The sequence below is a fragment of the Coptis chinensis genome, chromosome 2 (genome assembly GCF_015680905.1).
Source record: "Coptis chinensis isolate HL-2020 chromosome 2, ASM1568090v1, whole genome shotgun sequence".
NCBI classification, from domain to species: domain Eukaryota; kingdom Viridiplantae; phylum Streptophyta; class Magnoliopsida; order Ranunculales; family Ranunculaceae; genus Coptis; species Coptis chinensis.
The window spans coordinates 90,023,839-90,040,278 of record NC_141457.1 but is presented as its reverse complement, the minus strand read 5'-3'; the positions used below and the strand labels follow the sequence as shown (position 1 = coordinate 90,040,278).

General features: G+C 45.0%; 1 protein-coding gene across 1 annotated transcript; it reads right to left on the bottom strand.

The window, feature by feature from the left end:
* Positions 1–10,625: 10,625 nt before the first annotated feature.
* Positions 10,626–15,549, bottom strand: LOC147518794 (uncharacterized). The gene is made up of 3 exons (XM_086590533.1): positions 14,583–15,549; positions 11,234–11,351; positions 10,626–11,130 (listed from the first exon to the last, which is right to left on the bottom strand). The coding sequence occupies exons 1-3, from the start codon at positions 15,323–15,325 to the stop codon at positions 10,924–10,926; spliced, it is 1,068 nt and encodes a 355-aa protein (XP_086446659.1). The 5' UTR covers positions 15,326–15,549; the 3' UTR covers positions 10,626–10,923.
* Between the last annotated feature and the right edge of the window lie 891 nt (positions 15,550–16,440).

Genomic DNA, 16,440 nt, shown 5'->3' with positions numbered 1-16,440 from the left:
GTTATTGCGATTGTGTTATCCCTTATTGTGCTTTGCTGCTTATCGTTTGTTTGTGGTACTATCGTCGAATTTGCTGCTTGAGATGGTTCTTGGGTATCGAACCGAAGACAAAGCCGCCTTGTTCTTTGAGATGGAGAAGTCGGAGGTTGAGGCCTTGAGGCTTGAGGTCTCCGATCTCGAGGCGATATCTCAATCGGAGAAGGTGGAGCTGGAAACGAAGAAAGGCGCAACTAGTTACAACGTCTCGGAAGGGGCGTCGGTATGAAACGAAATTTGGGCCGGGAAACATGGTCGATGATCCGAAGAAGAAGAAAGTTCGCCGCTAATCGCCGCTACCGTTGTAAAGCTACTGCAATGGAGGCTGGCGGCCTATCTTGCCATCCGTCTTTGAAATAGAGAACCTGGAGAGAGGTATGGCGACTGCCCGGAAGCCAGCTCAAGGACCTGCAATAGATCGACCCGGTCGACTTCGCTTCGAGGTCGGTCGTCTTTGGTTCTAGCGGTCGTTCTTGCTCCTGCTGATGAGATGGTTCGCGGATCAACCTCCGTCGTTAAGCGGATGCGGGTGGGGCGCTAAGCGACGACATTAGGCGTCTCTGGTGATCCGAAATGTTCCCAAGTCTTTGGGCGTCCCTCCGGTTGAAGGCTTTGAAGATCTTTGAAAGCGAATTCGTCTTTTTCTTTATGCGTGCCTATGATCTAGATGTTTTAAATTACTGGGCGCGGGTTTTTCTTTTACAGGTAGACCAGTGTTTTAGGGCGGCTTATTTTCGGTAGACCAACGACTGGCTTATCGGGCTGTGGTCTTGGTCTTCGGTTTGCTAACTGTTTTATATTAATGCCATGTTGTTATCCGTTGTTTTTCTTCCTTGCGTACTGTATGTCTGTTTGATTTGATTTGTCCCCGCAGGTTGGTCGACTTGTATCAATCTTGAATCGTGTTTTGCGTGAGGTCGGTGTTAGCGTCCTCGGTTTACTCGATATTAATACGGCCGGAAGGTGTTTTTTGAGCAATGGTCACTTCCATTTCGATCGTGCTTAGCGCGTGTCACGGATATATGATGAGCGGTTTCGCGAAATATGAAATGATGGTTGCCAGTTGGATTGGCGTTTGGCGTCTCGATGTCTTAATGAGCTGCCTCGGGAAGAGACGTTTCTTTTGCATAAATAGAAACTGTTCGGGGAGAGCGATGGCATTTGGACTTCCATTTCTTCTTTTTCTTCCTCTCCGAAGCGTGTTTGCTTTTGGTGGTCATCTTCTCGGTATGGTGGTTCTTTTCTTCTTTTGATCATTGTAAAAGATGTTATCTCTTCCTCATTGCCTCTGTTTTGTTCTTTTTGCTTTAGCTTTCCTCATATGGCTCGTTATTCGCTTTTGGTGTGGGAGGCAGGCGTGGCGTGAGAGCTCTCCTCTGCTGATGGAGGAGATGGAATTTCATCCACATGTGCCCTGGCGACCGTGGCAAGAGGAAGGTGGTGGCATCGGGTCCAAAAAGCTAAACGCGGCCCGGAGGTCGGCGCGCCCTGCTTCGGAGGTGTGGTTATCGAATTAAAGCCCATCGAGGGCGGCCTCCCCTCGGGTCGCCCGAGCGGATGGAGCGACACAGGGCGAGGGGCGTCGCTAGTGGGAGTTCTGCCCCTCACGTTGGGGGCGTGGGGGCGAGTTCTTCTATGTCGGGAGGTCGGGGAAGAAGCGTCTCGTGTGGCGTTATTTGCGGCTTCCACTCTGCGCTATAGCGGCGAGTCTTCCGAGGGTATTGTCTTTGGGCGGGGACAAAGGCGGAGGTCGAGGGCGGCGACATGGATACGCTCTTGGGGACCATGGACATGGCGGTATTTGTCGGTGAGTACATTGTTTGCTAATTTCTCGGTCGTTCTTCGATTGATTTTCATTGTTCTTTTCGTACTTGCGGTTTCTTCTTTGGTTATGATAAGTTGAAGAACGCGTTGTAACGCCTGCCATTGATGTTGATGCAGAGTCGGTGGGATGTCTGCGAATGCTTTCGGGTAGGTCCGACAAGAAAAGGCGGAAGCTATGTCGGCTAAATGTCGTCTTTATTCTTGATGAAAATGAAAAACTTCTTTGCGTCGTTGTTGACTTGCAAATGGAGATCACGGAGGTGACCGAGTCTGTGAAAAGCAATGCGGAGGGTTGCTTTCGTAAAGGCTCGAAACAGCGTATACCAGCACTTTTAATAGTGATGCGCCAAAATTTGGGCGAAAATATTGTCGGTGAAGAAGCGGATGGTGCTCAAAGGGCGGTATCGTGTTGCTCTGCGAGCTTCGGATATGTTCCCTCAACCCGCCGCTTCACGAGGATAAACATGTGGTCGCTCCGTGATCTTTTTTTTGTTTATTGGTGAGGATATGTTTTTGTTTTGTTTTTTGATCGACCGTGTTTTTCTTTGCCCCTATGAGGGTTAAACATTAGAGCTGCATTTTCGGGCTTGCCCGAACCCGATTCGCTTCTTTTGATTTTTGGGAACTGGTTTCCACTAAAGTGGCGATTCGCGGTCCATTTGGTATTTTGTAACTTGGTAACCGACACGGATTTTTCACGGGTAGACCCAGCCAGGTCGGTTACTCGGAGATGATTTAATCTCCGATATATGTTTTTGTTTTGGTTAACACTGCTACATGTTGTCTTTGTAATGTATGGGAATTTGATGTGACTTGTTCATCGCTTTGATTAAAAGGGGGCGCCTTTTGCTTAAATTGGGCTGTATTCTTGCTACATGTTATCTTTTAGTTGATAATGTAGTGGATGCCGCGGCTTAGGGAGACTTCGGGGGCTTTTGATGAGCTCTGAGAGGCGTCTGCGGGGCTTTGCCCTTTTTAAGTTTGGTGCTCCCCAGGCGTTCTTTGGGCTTAGTTTGATTCGAAAAGTATAACCTGACTTTAGTGAGGATGAAAGAGGCTCTTAAAGCGTTCTTACTTAGTTGATTCGAAAAGTGTATGCCCTCAACTTAGCGGAGACTCGAGGGCGTTGAGCCCTAAGCTCCCGAGAGCGTCTTTAATGGCGTGTTTATACGCGTTACGCTCTGAGGCGTTCTAGCCGGCTTAGTTGATCGAAAAGTGTATGCCCTCAACTTAGCGTTCACTTCGGGCGTTGAGCAAGTATAGCTCTCAACGTTAGCGAGACTTGTTTATTGAGCACTTAAGCTCCCCGAGGCGCGTTGGCGTATAGGCGTGTTTAGCCCGTTATAGGTCCCTGAGGGCGTTACGCTCTGAGCGTTCTATGGCTTAGTTGAATCGAAAAGTGTATGCCCAACTTAGCGAGACTTCGGAGGCGTTGAGCTGTAAGCTCGAGAATCCTTCGCGTATGGCGCGTTTTTAGCCCCGAGGGCGTTACGCTCTGGCGTTCACCGCTTAGTTGATCCTAGAAAAGTGTATGTCCTCAACTTAGCGAGACTTCGGGCGTTGAGCACTGTAAGCTCTGAGGCGTCTTTAGCGCCAGCGTATGGCGTGTTTAACCCCGAGGCGTTACGCTCTGAGCGTTCGCTTAGTTGATCCTAGAAGTATAGGTCCTCAACTTAGCGAGACTTCGGAAGAAGCGTTGAGCTGTAAGCTCTGAAGGCGTCTTTGCGGCGTGGCGGCGTGTTTAGCCCCCGAGGCGTTACGCTCTGAGCGTTCACCGCTTAGTTGATCCTAGAAGCATAGGTCCTCAACTTAGCGAGACTTCGGAAGCGTTGAGCTGTAAGCTCTGGGCGTCTTGGCGGCGTATGGCGTGTTTAGCCCCCTCGAAGGGCGTTACGCTCTGAGCGTTCACCGGCTTAGTTGATCCTAGGCGTATAGGTCCTCAACTTAGCGAGACTTCGGAGAAGCGTTGAGCACTGTAAGCTCTGAGGCGTCTTCGGCGTATGGCGCGTTTTTAGCCCCGAGGGCGTTACGCTCTGAGGCGTTCTCGCTTAGTTGATCCTAGAAGTATAGGTCCTCAACTTAGCGAGACTTCGGAGAGGCGTTGAGCTGTAAGCTCTGAGGCGTCCCCGGCGTATGGTGCGTGTTTAGGTATGGAGCTTGCTCGTGGGGGTGTGGTTTGGAGATGTGAGTAGGTCCGCCATTTATGATACCATCTTGAGTTTCTTTCATTTGAACTTTGTTGTGCACGGGGAACAGGGAATTACAATCGTATCACCTATTGGTAAAATTGCTTTAACAAGTATGTGTTCCATGGTCGTGGCGGCATCTTTCCTTCTTGGGTTTTAATCCAATGCAGCGCCGTTACTGCGACCGTTCCACGCGATGTAAGGGCCTTCCCATGTTGGTGCTAGCTTAGCCTCATCTTGAGTTTTCTTCAATCACGAGATCCCTGGTTGAAAAGATCGTGGAAGTACTTCGTTTGTTGTAAGATCTTTTGAGGACTGTTGGTAAATTTTGCCACTTTCGGACGGTACTGCTAGGTCGCGCCGTTCCTCGAGGAGGTCGATCTCGAGCTAGAACCGAGTTATTAAGGCTGTTTCGACAAGTTCAGATCGGGTTATCGTGATTGTCATTTCGGTGGGTATGGCGGCCGTGCCATAGCATAGGAGAATGGTGACTTCGCCCGGTGCTTGAAGCGGTAGTCGCGATGAGCCGGTATGTTCTCCGGTGATTGGGCCAGCGGCTTTTGTTCTTTTCAATTTTCTTTTCAAATTCTCGGAATGGCCTTATTCTTCGGCCTCTGCTTGTCCATTGCTTTGAAGCGTCTTGTGGTGTAGAGAATGCATGAACGATCTTCCATTTGGCGAAAACTCTTTGGTTGTTTTGCCGCGAACTGGGAGCCATTATCCATCACCGGTGTATGTGGAAGGCCAAACCGGGTGATGATATGAGTCCAAATGAAATTTCGACATGTGATTCTTTGGCGTGTGCTAACGGAATTGCTTCAACCCACTTAGTGAAGTAGTGCGTGGCGGCAAGGGACAAAGCGGAAGCCGGTGCTTTTCCCCGAGGATGAATGGTCCCATAATGTCCATGCCCCACATGTGGAACGGCCAAGGACTCGCGATGTTAATCAGTTCGCGAGCTGGTTGTATGATGTTGTGACCAAATGTTTGGCATTTGACACATTTGAGGACGTACGCTTTAGCATCGATCTGCATACGAGGCCAGAAGTAGCCCTGGGAGATCGCTTTGTGGGCGAGTGAGCGACCTCCCGCATGGTTGCCGCATTCTCCTTCGTGAATTTCAGCAAAAATTAGCTGGCCTTGCTCTGGACTGATACACCTCAGATGAGGTCCCCCTGCGGATTTGCGAAATAATCTGTCATTCACCATACAATAGCTACGTGCTTGGTGTAGAACCTTCTTGGCTTTGGTGCGCTCCTCTGGGAGTGTGCCGTACTGGATGTACTGTATAATAGGCTGCATCCATGATTGACTCGTCTGATCTTCAGAGAGTGGGAGCAGGTCGCTAATTGTGCAGACGTGGTTCGCTTGGTAGGCTGGTCGATCGACCACGTCGATAAGTAGTTGTCGAGGGACACAGTTCGGTGTCTGAGTGGCTAAGTACGCCAAGCTATCTGCGTGACGGTTCTCGTCACGCAAAAAATGGTGTATCGTCGCTCTGCTAAATGACGGAAGCAAATTGTTAACAACTTGAAGGTATTTGGAGAGGTTACCTTCGCTGGTAGTGTACTCTTTTTGCAACTGGCGAATCGACCGATCGCGAGTCACTAAAGATTTGGATCTCCTTTACTCCGAATTGGATCGCCCCGCGCATCATTCCCATTATTAGTGCCGTCGTACTCTTCATTGTTGGGCGTTCGCGAAGTCTATCTGAATCCTTCTCTACCATAGCTCCCTCGGGGAGACTAAAAACGATTCCCATACCATCGCCTCGGGGTTCTTTGGAACCATCGGCGTAGAGACCGACCGGTGTTTTGCATGTTAAACTTTCTTGGGTGCGACCTCTGTTTGACCTCCCCCATTAGGGTCGCCGACCGGGGAAATCAGCTAGGAAATCTGCTACGACCGACCCTTTGTGATATGCGCGGGGCGAAGTCGATGTGGTGTTCACCCAGCTCTTCGGCCCATAATGCCATCCTTGTAGTCTTGTTTTCTTTGTGAAGAATCCTCTTCAAAGGAAGATCGCTAAGCACCTTGATTGGATGAGCCTGGAAATACGGTCGGAATTTCCTTGCCGAGTATAACAAAGCAAGGACGGCTCTTTCTATGTAAGAGTAGTTCTTCTCGGCTGGAGTGAGTGTCTTGCTTGTGAAGTAGATCGGCTTTTCGAATTGTGTTAGATCCTTGAATAGGACCGAACTGATGGCGAAATCGGATACCGCCGGATAGAGCCCCGAGTTTCTCCGGTTGGTTTGGCGAGGGGCGGGAGGAGTTGTGGAGGTACTCCTTAAAGGTGGGCGAATGCTTGGTGGCATTGATCGTTCCATGAGAATTGCTCGCCTTTCTTTAGTATCTGTAGGAATGGTCGGCATTTGTCGATGCTCTAGATATGAATCGGTTGAGTCACGGCGACCATACGACAACTTTTGTATCTGTTTTTTTGTTTTGCGGTCGGGCATGTCGATGAGCGCCGAATTTGGTCTGGATTTGCTTCGATGCCTCGTTCGCGACCCGATATCCGAGAAATTTTCGGAGGGCGCCAAAAGACATTTCTCGGATTGAGTTTCATTCGGTTCGTCTTAGTCCGGAAGCGCTTTTTCGAGGTGAGTGAGGTGGTCGGCTGCTTTTTTGCTCTTGACTACCATATCGTCTATGTAGACCTCCATGGTATCGCCTAACATGTCCTGGAACATGTTAGTTACTAGCCGTTGGTAGGTTGCTCCTGCGTTCTTTAGTCCGAACGGGAGAACGTTGTAACAATAAATTCCTTGTTCGGTGATGAACGATGTCTTCTCCTGATCTTCTTCAGCTAATGGTATCTGATTGTACCCGCTATATGCGTCCATGAATGATAGCAGCTCGTGCCCACACGTCTGGTCGACTAGTTGGTCGATTCTTGGTAGGGGGAAGCTGTCTTTCGGAGTTTCCTGATTGACGTTGGTGAAGTCGACGCATAAACGGACTGTGCCATTCTTTTTCGGGACTGCCACTATGTTGGCGACCCACTCTGGGTAGTCGACCTTCCGGATGAAACCTACTTGTTTGAGCTTGTCCACCTCGTCGTTGATTGCTTTTTGAAAGCGTAAGGACAATCTTCGAGGACGCTGTCGAACTGGTTTGGCACCATGGTTGATGTTTAAACGATGGCATGCAACACTAGGGTCTATACCAGGCACATCGATATACGACCAAGCGAACACATCTTTATTCATGGATAGAAAATTTACAAGTTGAGCCTTAAGTGTGGGGTCGAGGTTGGCTCCCACATAGACGAGTTTAGGGTCGTCTTCGGTTCCGAGGTTCACTTGCTGTTTGTCTTGAGTCGGTGCTTGGCTCTGTGCGTTCTGGGCGCTCTCTGGAGGGTTGTTCTTTGCCGACTCTGTCGGTGTGTTGGCTTGGGCCGAGTAGTCGATTGGAACTGGGGCGCCCCTCGTGGTTATGACAACGAGGTCGAAATGACCGCCGCCGTTAGGACAACAAATCGGGTAGTTCCCTGCCATCCTTCTGGTTGGAGGGTAGGCGGTGGTGGTATCACGAGACTCTGCTTGTTCGTGATGCTCTTCAATGGGGCGACCTCTATTATTTGAACTGTTGGTTAAGCCCACCGCTTTGGTGGTGGGTGATCGGGTCGGAGTGTGGAGACTCTTCTTTGGAGCCCCCGCCGCTCGTTTTTTGTTCGCGCTTAGCTCTCACCTCGACCACTAAATCTTTGGCCATTGTATAGTTGGTAGGTTCGTTCTTCGACGAGAGATGGGAGGTTGCATGGCCTTGGGCTCTGCAATGATTTGGATTTACAATGATGGGCCTCGGTGGTTTGCCGAAGTTCCATCATTCCCTAGGCGGAAAAACGGATGACGATGCACGGTGTGGATGGTACGGCCTGCATCTGATGTATCCAACGTCGTCCTAGAATGGCGTTGTAGGACGACTTGGTATCTAGGACGCTGAAGCGCGTGTTGAAGCTGACTTTGTCTTCCCGGGATCCCACTGAGACTGGGAGGATGATGTCTCCTATTGGGTCGGCTCTGGAGCCGTTGAATCCGAAGAGGGGTGCAATGGGGTCTATGAAGACCGACTTTGGTAAGTTCATCTCTTGGATCGTGTGATAGAACAAAATATCGCACGAGCTGCCAGGGTCGATCAAAACTCGCTTGACGGTCCAGTCACTGATTTTGACGTGGACCACGAGTGCATCGTTATGCGGGAGGCAGACCTTGTTGAGGTCGGCCTCTGAGAAGGTGATATCTCCTGTTCGACGCCCTGAACTGCGTGGCATAGCTGCAGCTTGTGAAGTGAAATTGTATACTTCGTGGAGGGCACCTACGCGCCTTCGTTTTTCCCGTGAGCTCGAGACGGAATCATCTTGAAGAGTGATCATGTGGATGGTTCTGTCGTGCTCGCGACCTCTGGATGGCTGACGGTGATCTTGATGGATGCGTTCTCGGGAGCGTCCTCTGATATGAGGGCGACTTTGAGAACGCAGGTCGCTCCTTCTGGGTGGGGACCTGCTTCGTATCCTGCGAGCCATGAGTTTGTGGCGCAGGTCGCCGTCAGGTATATTAGTGTACTGCTTGATGTGCCCAGCTTCGACCAGGTCTTGCAAGTAATGCTTAAGCCCCCAGCAGACGTCGGTCTCGTGGCGGTTAGCGTGAAAAGCGCAGATAGGGGGCTGGTGCGGGCGACCGTTGGTCGCCTTTATCTCTCGGTCGGGTAGAATGCGACGCTTGATCTTTTCTAGTATGTAACTAGGAGATCTAGTGAGCACCGCGCGAATTCCCGATCGTTTCTTGGTTTTGGTCCGGGCGGCCGCCCTTGTTGTCGGGTCGCCTTCCTAGAGGATGATGCTACTTAAGTAAACCTCTCCCTCTTCTCGCGCTTCTTCTTCTTCGTTTTCGCTTTAGCAAAGCTTCTTGCGGTTTGATGTATTTATCCACTCGAAGTCATTTCGGCCAACGTTCGGGTTGGTCTTTCAAAAGCGACACTGGTTAGGTCGGTGTTACGGAGCGCGTAAAGTTTGTGAAAAGCCACCGCGGCAAATGATTCCTTGAGGCCGCTTCCATGTCCAAGAGTTCGGTTTTGAACCGGCAAGAAAAGAAGTTTCCTTGCCCCCAGCGAAATGGAAGAGTGAATTGAGAGTCACCCTTTTCGTCATTTATTATGCGTCTTGGTTCGCGAAGTCGTGTCGGTGAGTTGTTGAAGCTTCGAATGGAGTCCGCTCCGAGGAGAAGAACCGTCGAGTGGGCCGCCTTTAGTTTGGGAAAGAGTCGGCATCGAAGATGGTCGAACTCGACGCTACCAGAGCGAGGCTTTGAGCATATCGTGCTATATCTTTGGCACGCATGTACGACCGTCATCACGATGGAAACCGTGGTTGGACAAAGTCTGGAGGGGAGATCTTATGAAGAACTTCGGCGGCAAATGGAGATGCGCGATAGGTTTTCAACATTTTCTGCACTATCTGGGTGGAATCTTTCTTGACCGCGTTCTTGTCGAGCCTTTGGTTTAGCTCTCGGTGATTGACGACGCGTTGATGGCGTCGTCGTCTGCGGTGCCCCGACTAGTGGGCTTTGTGTATCTACTTGTGCACGTAACGTGGCGTTTTCTTGCCTCGAGTTGGGCAATTTGTTCGCTCATTGTTCCTAGGCGGCGGCCAAAGTGTTGAATTGAGCTTGAGGCTTACCATGCTTCGTGGGCTTGAGAATCTTTTGGTTTGGTTTTTGTTACCGACATTAGTGTGAAAGTGGTTTGGTTTCTCAAGTGATCGATCCACGACGGCGCCAATGTAAAGGTGGGATGTGATATTCCCTTACCATACGTCTTTGGAGGGCCCGATATGGATGGATGGGTGAGACCGAAGTTCGGCTTTTTGGAGCCGAATCGCCTACGATCTTACTCGGTTCTCGGGGGTCGAGTAGAATCGTGTCCGGCGTAGTTCATAGGAGTGGTATTTATAGAGATTGAAAGTGTATCCTCACCTCCACGTGTAAAGGATGTCACCAACGTGGGGTGTGGATCATGGGAGCACGCGAGAAATATCTACATAGTCCTGGCTGTGATGATGAGGAGTGGCGGTCAGGCGAAAGTAAGCTTGCGGCGTGACTAGTGGATCGACGCTTAGGATGAGTGCAAGTACACCTTCAGTCATGATTGCTTATGGATAGGGGGTCTGTGTCATTGCCTGGCGTAATTCGCATGATGTTGCGATCTGTCCTCTGGCGCGATGTTGGCTCATGGATGCGACCTGGGACCATAGGTCGGTGCATTAGTTCCACCATGTTAAGCGCGTGCTGGATAGAGAATATCACTCCCCTACAACAGCCTAGAGTGGAACAGGAACCAAAGTGTACAAAACTGAATTTACATAACCATAACCTTCTTTGATTCTATATGACTTTGCATGGTGATTTATTGATTAGTATAGAGTTTTTGACTTTTTGGAAGTGCAACTGCGACAGGTAGTTCAAAAAACATTATAATTTGATTTGGACGGCGCAGCTTGGAACTGATGAGTCGGCCCAAGTAACGCGCTTATGGTAGACAATTGCAAAAGCGAAAAATTGCACCTGGACAAGTCAAGACTCAAGAATCAAGACAGAATTGTTATTACACCACTAGATCAATATCTATCGACAGAATTGTAAGTCATACTTAGATCATAACATCATAGATTCAAGAAAAAAATTCCCTGGATACAACCATACAGGTAGTCCTTGTAGTAAACTTTCTTGAAAATGAAATGTGCAAATAATCCGGCTTGAAGAAAGAGAGGAAGTGCACACCACCACAAGAATTCCAAGGGCTGAAGCAGACCTTAAGATCGGGACCAAGTGTTATGATGTACGCATAGTCCCGATCTTTTAGAATATAACCAATGACATCATTGACTATGCGTGACCACCTGCTTGAGCAAATTGCTTACAGAATCCTTAATTTCATCTGGTACAATCAGGTTTGAATGCGTCAACCCAAACCCGTACGAAGTGAGACTTCTCATCAAATCGCCTACATTCATCTCATCAGCTTTCTTTCCCACAATATGATTCGCGAACTCACATACGTTATTCAATTTGCAAGGTCGGCATACCTGAACGCACACATGACAATTTTGACAAAATAAAATCTCTCTAAATGATGGACGAAAATCAATATAAAAAAAGTGAACGATTTCAATGTAAGAGACCACTTACCATAGTTTCCCGAATGTTAAAATAAGAGCGCAACCTTTTAGCTGCAAAAGCACTTTTCTTAGTAACAGAAGGACAACCAAAAAGTAGAAGCCTTTTCACATCCTCCTCTGACAATAATCTGCAACGCTAGAAAAATGGTTATTCATGGCCAAACCAAGAAAGACATAAGAAGACACAGCAGGTCAAAGTTGGCAAGAATTCTAGGATTGAAGAGAGGTGCTTTATATCAGTTGTGAATTCAGAAAATTAGTCTAGAGGAGTTAGTTATAAATATTTAGTAGTCCTAAAACTCCTCTTAAATTTGTTTAGAATTTAATACCCCAATTTGACCCGAATATGGAACTAACCACCTGTTATCCAACTTTACCAAGAATAGACGAAAATATCCTCACTTGGAAACAAACATAACTGACTATCTACCGAGTAACATAGTGGGATACAAAACAAAAAATTAAATTTCACACAAAAAATTCACTTATAACTACCTGCCTTCATATTTAAAAATGCATATAATGAAAAGAGGGCATCTAGGGTGCATCGAGTGTATGAGTCTTGCAGAATGAGAGCCCTTGGACAATACTTCTTTCACGCAATACACCAAGTATTTGTGCTTATATGAGTGGCCCGGATGCTATACCGAGTACACCCTAGCAAGACACTAGCTTTTAAATGAAAAAACTAAAATATTATGCCTCCAATATTTTGTGGAGGCATTTGACACTAGTCGTTAAGTCTAAACTCCAAACCACTAGACACTAAACCCAAAATCTTTATAAACTAGACCCTAAGCCTAAACCCTAAATCTTAAGACACTAAACCCTAACCCTTATAAACTAGACCCTAAGCCTAAAAGCCTAAAACCTTAAGACACTAAACCCTAATCCCTATATTCTAAATTTATAAACAATAAACTCTAAAACCAACCCGTTTCATTTAATAGTAGTTAATCAAACCCACAAAAATAAATAATCAAATGCATTTTGTATCAGATTTTAAAATGTGGGTGTGTATGCATTTTAAAATGTATAAGTTTATAACGTGGTGCATCTGCATTTTAAAATATATAAGTTTATAACATGGTGCATCTGCATTTTAAAATATATAAGTTTATAACATGGTGCATCTGCATTTTAAAATGTATAAGTTTATAACGTCCACATTCGGATGAAAACAGGTAGTGTCAAATTTAACTTTTGGAGCAATACACGGTACTTTTTGCTAAATTCTATTCAAACCCAAAATCTACTCTTTTTGTTCTAGTAGTTATCTTATCTAAAAGTAGTTATCTTATTCAATCTTTATTCGTAGTTATCTTATCTACAAGTAGTTATCTTGGAAGGGTGAAAAAGAGAATAATTTATATTAAAAAATAACAGGTGGCACCTGGTCTCGAGTCAAAAGCTTAGATTCTAAAGATTTTCTATAAAAAAACACTTATGGCTTAATAAAAAAACAATGTAGGGGTATTAAAACCCAAAAAATTTATGGATAGGGCTTTAGAGTTGTTTTTTTTTTAAATGAGACTCTCTAGCCCAATTTCTTGGTTGTGAATTTTGGTAGGGTGATAAAGTTACCCTTTACTGTCTTGGATGCTAATCAATGATCAGTTAATGACATGTTACATTAAATACCAATCACAAGTCAACAGGACCAACAATAGTGCATAGAAAGAATACATTTCTTGAAGTTGAAATAGCCATATCTATATGGTATTTTCCATGCACAAAAATACTGATAGAGCTTATGAACTATGAGAGTTATCCTTGTTACAAAACCCCCCTCCCCCCTTGAGAGTTGATATAGGTGCTTCGGTGTAAGAAAATAAATATAACAAAATCAAATAAGAACTCCATGAAACAGATAATACAATACAGGAAGGAGGTCCTAAGGCTTATCCAGTTCAGGGTCGCAGTCGGTCAAGCGTTTGGGGAGGGGTTGCCCCAAACGTCGTCCAAATTATATTCACGTTGATGGGAGGGATTTAGGGGTAGCAAGGTTGTATGTAACTGCTGGGGGAGGCCTCCTCCTAAATATAAATGAGAAAAATACATCATTAAGAGATCGCTCATCTTATTCTACCTCGAATACAAGCATCCTCTCTGTCCTACAGGATGGCCATCCCCACAATGCGAGGCATGCAGCACGCTGTTGTCAATGGAATAAGTTTGGCTACAAATCACGAAATCTTGCATCTTCTCTATAGAGAGATCTCGTGACAGTTACGCTATTATAATTTCAAATCCTTGCCTTTTGTTGCAATTAAAGTTTAATCCAATGAAGATCATCTCTTCCATGTTCATTCAACCAGGCATTCATGTTCAATGCCAAGAAGAAAATTGCAATACCAAAGGTTTAATGGGTGAATCCCAACACAACTGATCAAGTCAAAACCTGTTCTTATTTTCTTCCAACCTTACACTTGATGTAATTTGAGAAGCTAGCTTTGATGGAGAAGATACTGATTCAAAAGCTACATTCATGGGGCAGAATCACATCATAGCCCACCACATAAATGAATTGGTGGCAAATTCTATTGAGCATGCTTTACGTGAGTTGAAGGCATTCTTTTCAATATCAACGAGTGTGTCACTGTACATATTTCCAACAGAAAAGAACACAGTGGTTTTCTTTATAGTAGGCTTGTTAACTGGAGCGATGATTATTGATTTTCCAATAAAACTACAAACACACTCCCGCTGATGCAAAATTCCATACAGAATTTACATGGAATACTTGGACTACCCTAACAACTACGTATGACTAAGATTAGAAATCAAATTGCAAAGAGACTTGATCAACCAAATTATGAATGTGTTCAAATTTGTAAGGTATAAAAGAAAGATATTATTCTGACTAAATTATTTATTACCCACTGCAGAGTGTATACAGTCCAATGTAGTTACTTCCAAATCATGGTATCTAGCTAGTAGCCTAGATTTGCTATATCTACAGCTCCACCAACTAACTTCAGCCTGGTAGGTTCAAGCTAAAAATGGCAAGGAATTGATAAGAGCTTAATGTTCACTTTGAGTTCCTTGCTAAACTGTCAAGTTGGGAACTTCCAATAATCCAAACATTAGTCTCCAAATTTCCAAAAACAGTTACAATCTGTATTTGATGAAAGTCTATACACACCTTACTCATGCAAAGCGACTCTACCTTATATCCACTTTTTATCATGTATTCAATATAGAGTAAAACAAAAAAATAACTAAACAAAGGTTCTTCCTATTAGTTGGATGAGCTTAAAATTTATTAACGTCGATGTTGTAGATAGTTTAGTATACGCAATCTATCTATGCACAAACAATAATAGAAATGAGATTAATGTAAGTAAGATTTTCCTTACTTCGCTAATAATTCCTGATGATCCTTTCCAAACTTTTCAGCTGCACCCTGTAAGAAAGTGCGAGAATAATATGTCGAGGAACAGCTCAAATCAAACTTATTCGACTGCATGAAATTCGCATTTTTTAAGTACCCTTTCTCATGCAAACAATGCAAAAGCGAAACCATTTCCGGTGATAACTCAGTCATGGACTGCTTTAGGTCATCTTCTTTAGAACCTTTCTCAGTTACATCAACTTTCTTTTCGCAATCAGACTTCTCCTTAAACAATGTATCCAACAACTTTCCCGCTTTAAATTCCGATTCTTCTTTCTTCAAACCATTCTCCTTTTTCTCTACATTTTTCAAAACCCCTTTCATCATTCTCACTTCTCTCTCTATTTTCTTCAAACTCTTCTTCAATTGATTAATATCCACAAAACCATTTGAAACTTCCCCTTCACATTCTTCTTCTTCTTCTACTCTTTCACTTAGTCCTACTGCTTCTTTAAACAAAACATCCAAACCCTTTGTACCCTTTATCAATGGCTTGGTTTCTACATCAGTTTCGGAATGTTCTTCTAATTGGGCTGAAGTGGAAAATATTCTTTGAAAGTGTGAAGAAGGTGAGAACGAATTAGTCCCAGAAGTGAGTTTATGGAGTTTTGAGGTGATATATGGATGGGGTTGTGTGGAAAGTGATGGTTTTTGGGTTTTGAGAAGTGTGTAGAAGAATTGGGGTTTAAGGGTTTTGAGATAAACCATGTTTAGGGTTTAAGCAGATGAAACGTTTGATGAGAGTTCAGAGTGAATGGAGAGTGACAGTGCGTGGGAGGAACTCTAGTTTTTACATTTTAGGCAGTGGCTGAGGTTTTGGGTTTAAGCATTACTTGGGCTTAGGCTTGGGCAATAGTTTCCTCATCACCGGTGTGCGACTGTGTGTGTATTAAAAATTTAAGGGTATTTTAGACATATCCCCAACCAAAATTTATAATTGGGAATTAGAAATACCCCAAGGGTGTGTTTGGAATGCTGGATTTGAGGGGAGAATTCATGATATATTTCCAAGAATTAGGAGTTACCTCGTTTGGCAACCTTTTGTGCGCTAGAATGGAAACTCCAAAACCCCAAAATAAAGGAATCGCAAGTTTCTATGGGGGGCAGAAACTTGAGATTTCCGTATTCCACAATTCCTTGCGGGTGAAAAATTATCGGGTAAGATATATTTTCTACTTCTTTAAAACCTCTCGTACATCCCACTCGATCTCTCTACCAACACTAGTCGAAAACTCGTCCATTTTTCCTCTGCAACTCGTCCAAGGTGTGCACTCTCTCACTTGTTTATGTTGGTTTTTCATCTCTCATCTCTCATCTCTCATTATTCTTGTTGTTGTTGTTTGCACAGTTCTATAATTCTTATCTTTTTTCTTTCTACTTTTTATATTTTATATTAAATTTCTAGTTCTCTTGATTATGTATCAATGACTTACTGTTTTGAACATAAAGTTTAATCTGGAATCATCTTAAATGAACATGACCAATAAACAAGTAAAAGTGACTTCATTGAAATTCTTGACATGTAAATGGCGACTTGTGAGTCACGAAAACAACAAATATTAGAATCTCATAACAATAAAGTTGAGAATCCAAACATATTCAACACCAATAACAAGTACTGCTGCCGAACAAAACCAATTTATTCTACACCTCGTCGCCCTCGTATAACTTGAGAACTTGGGCACATGCTGCCAAAGGCTCATCCTTGATGAATCCCAAGTTGTTGGCAAAACGATTGTTTGAGTTGATCCCATTGTTGTTTGTAAGAATCACATGAGCCCTCTCACGCCCGTGCATGGCTGATGCACAATCTTTTCGAGGGT

Bases quoted from the DNA above. Each gene is read 5' to 3' on its own strand.
- LOC147518794 (XM_086590533.1), bottom strand. From the start codon at position 15,325: ATGGTTTATCTCAAAACCCTTAAACCCCAATTCTTCTACACACTTCTC. The intron at 11,352-14,582 runs GTAAGGAAAATC...CTAGCGTTGCAG, and splicing joins CATCAGGAATTATTAGCGAA to ATTATTGTCAGAGGAGGATG. The intron at 11,131-11,233 runs GTAAGTGGTCTC...GTGTGCGTTCAG, and splicing joins TTAACATTCGGGAAACTATG to GTATGCCGACCTTGCAAATT.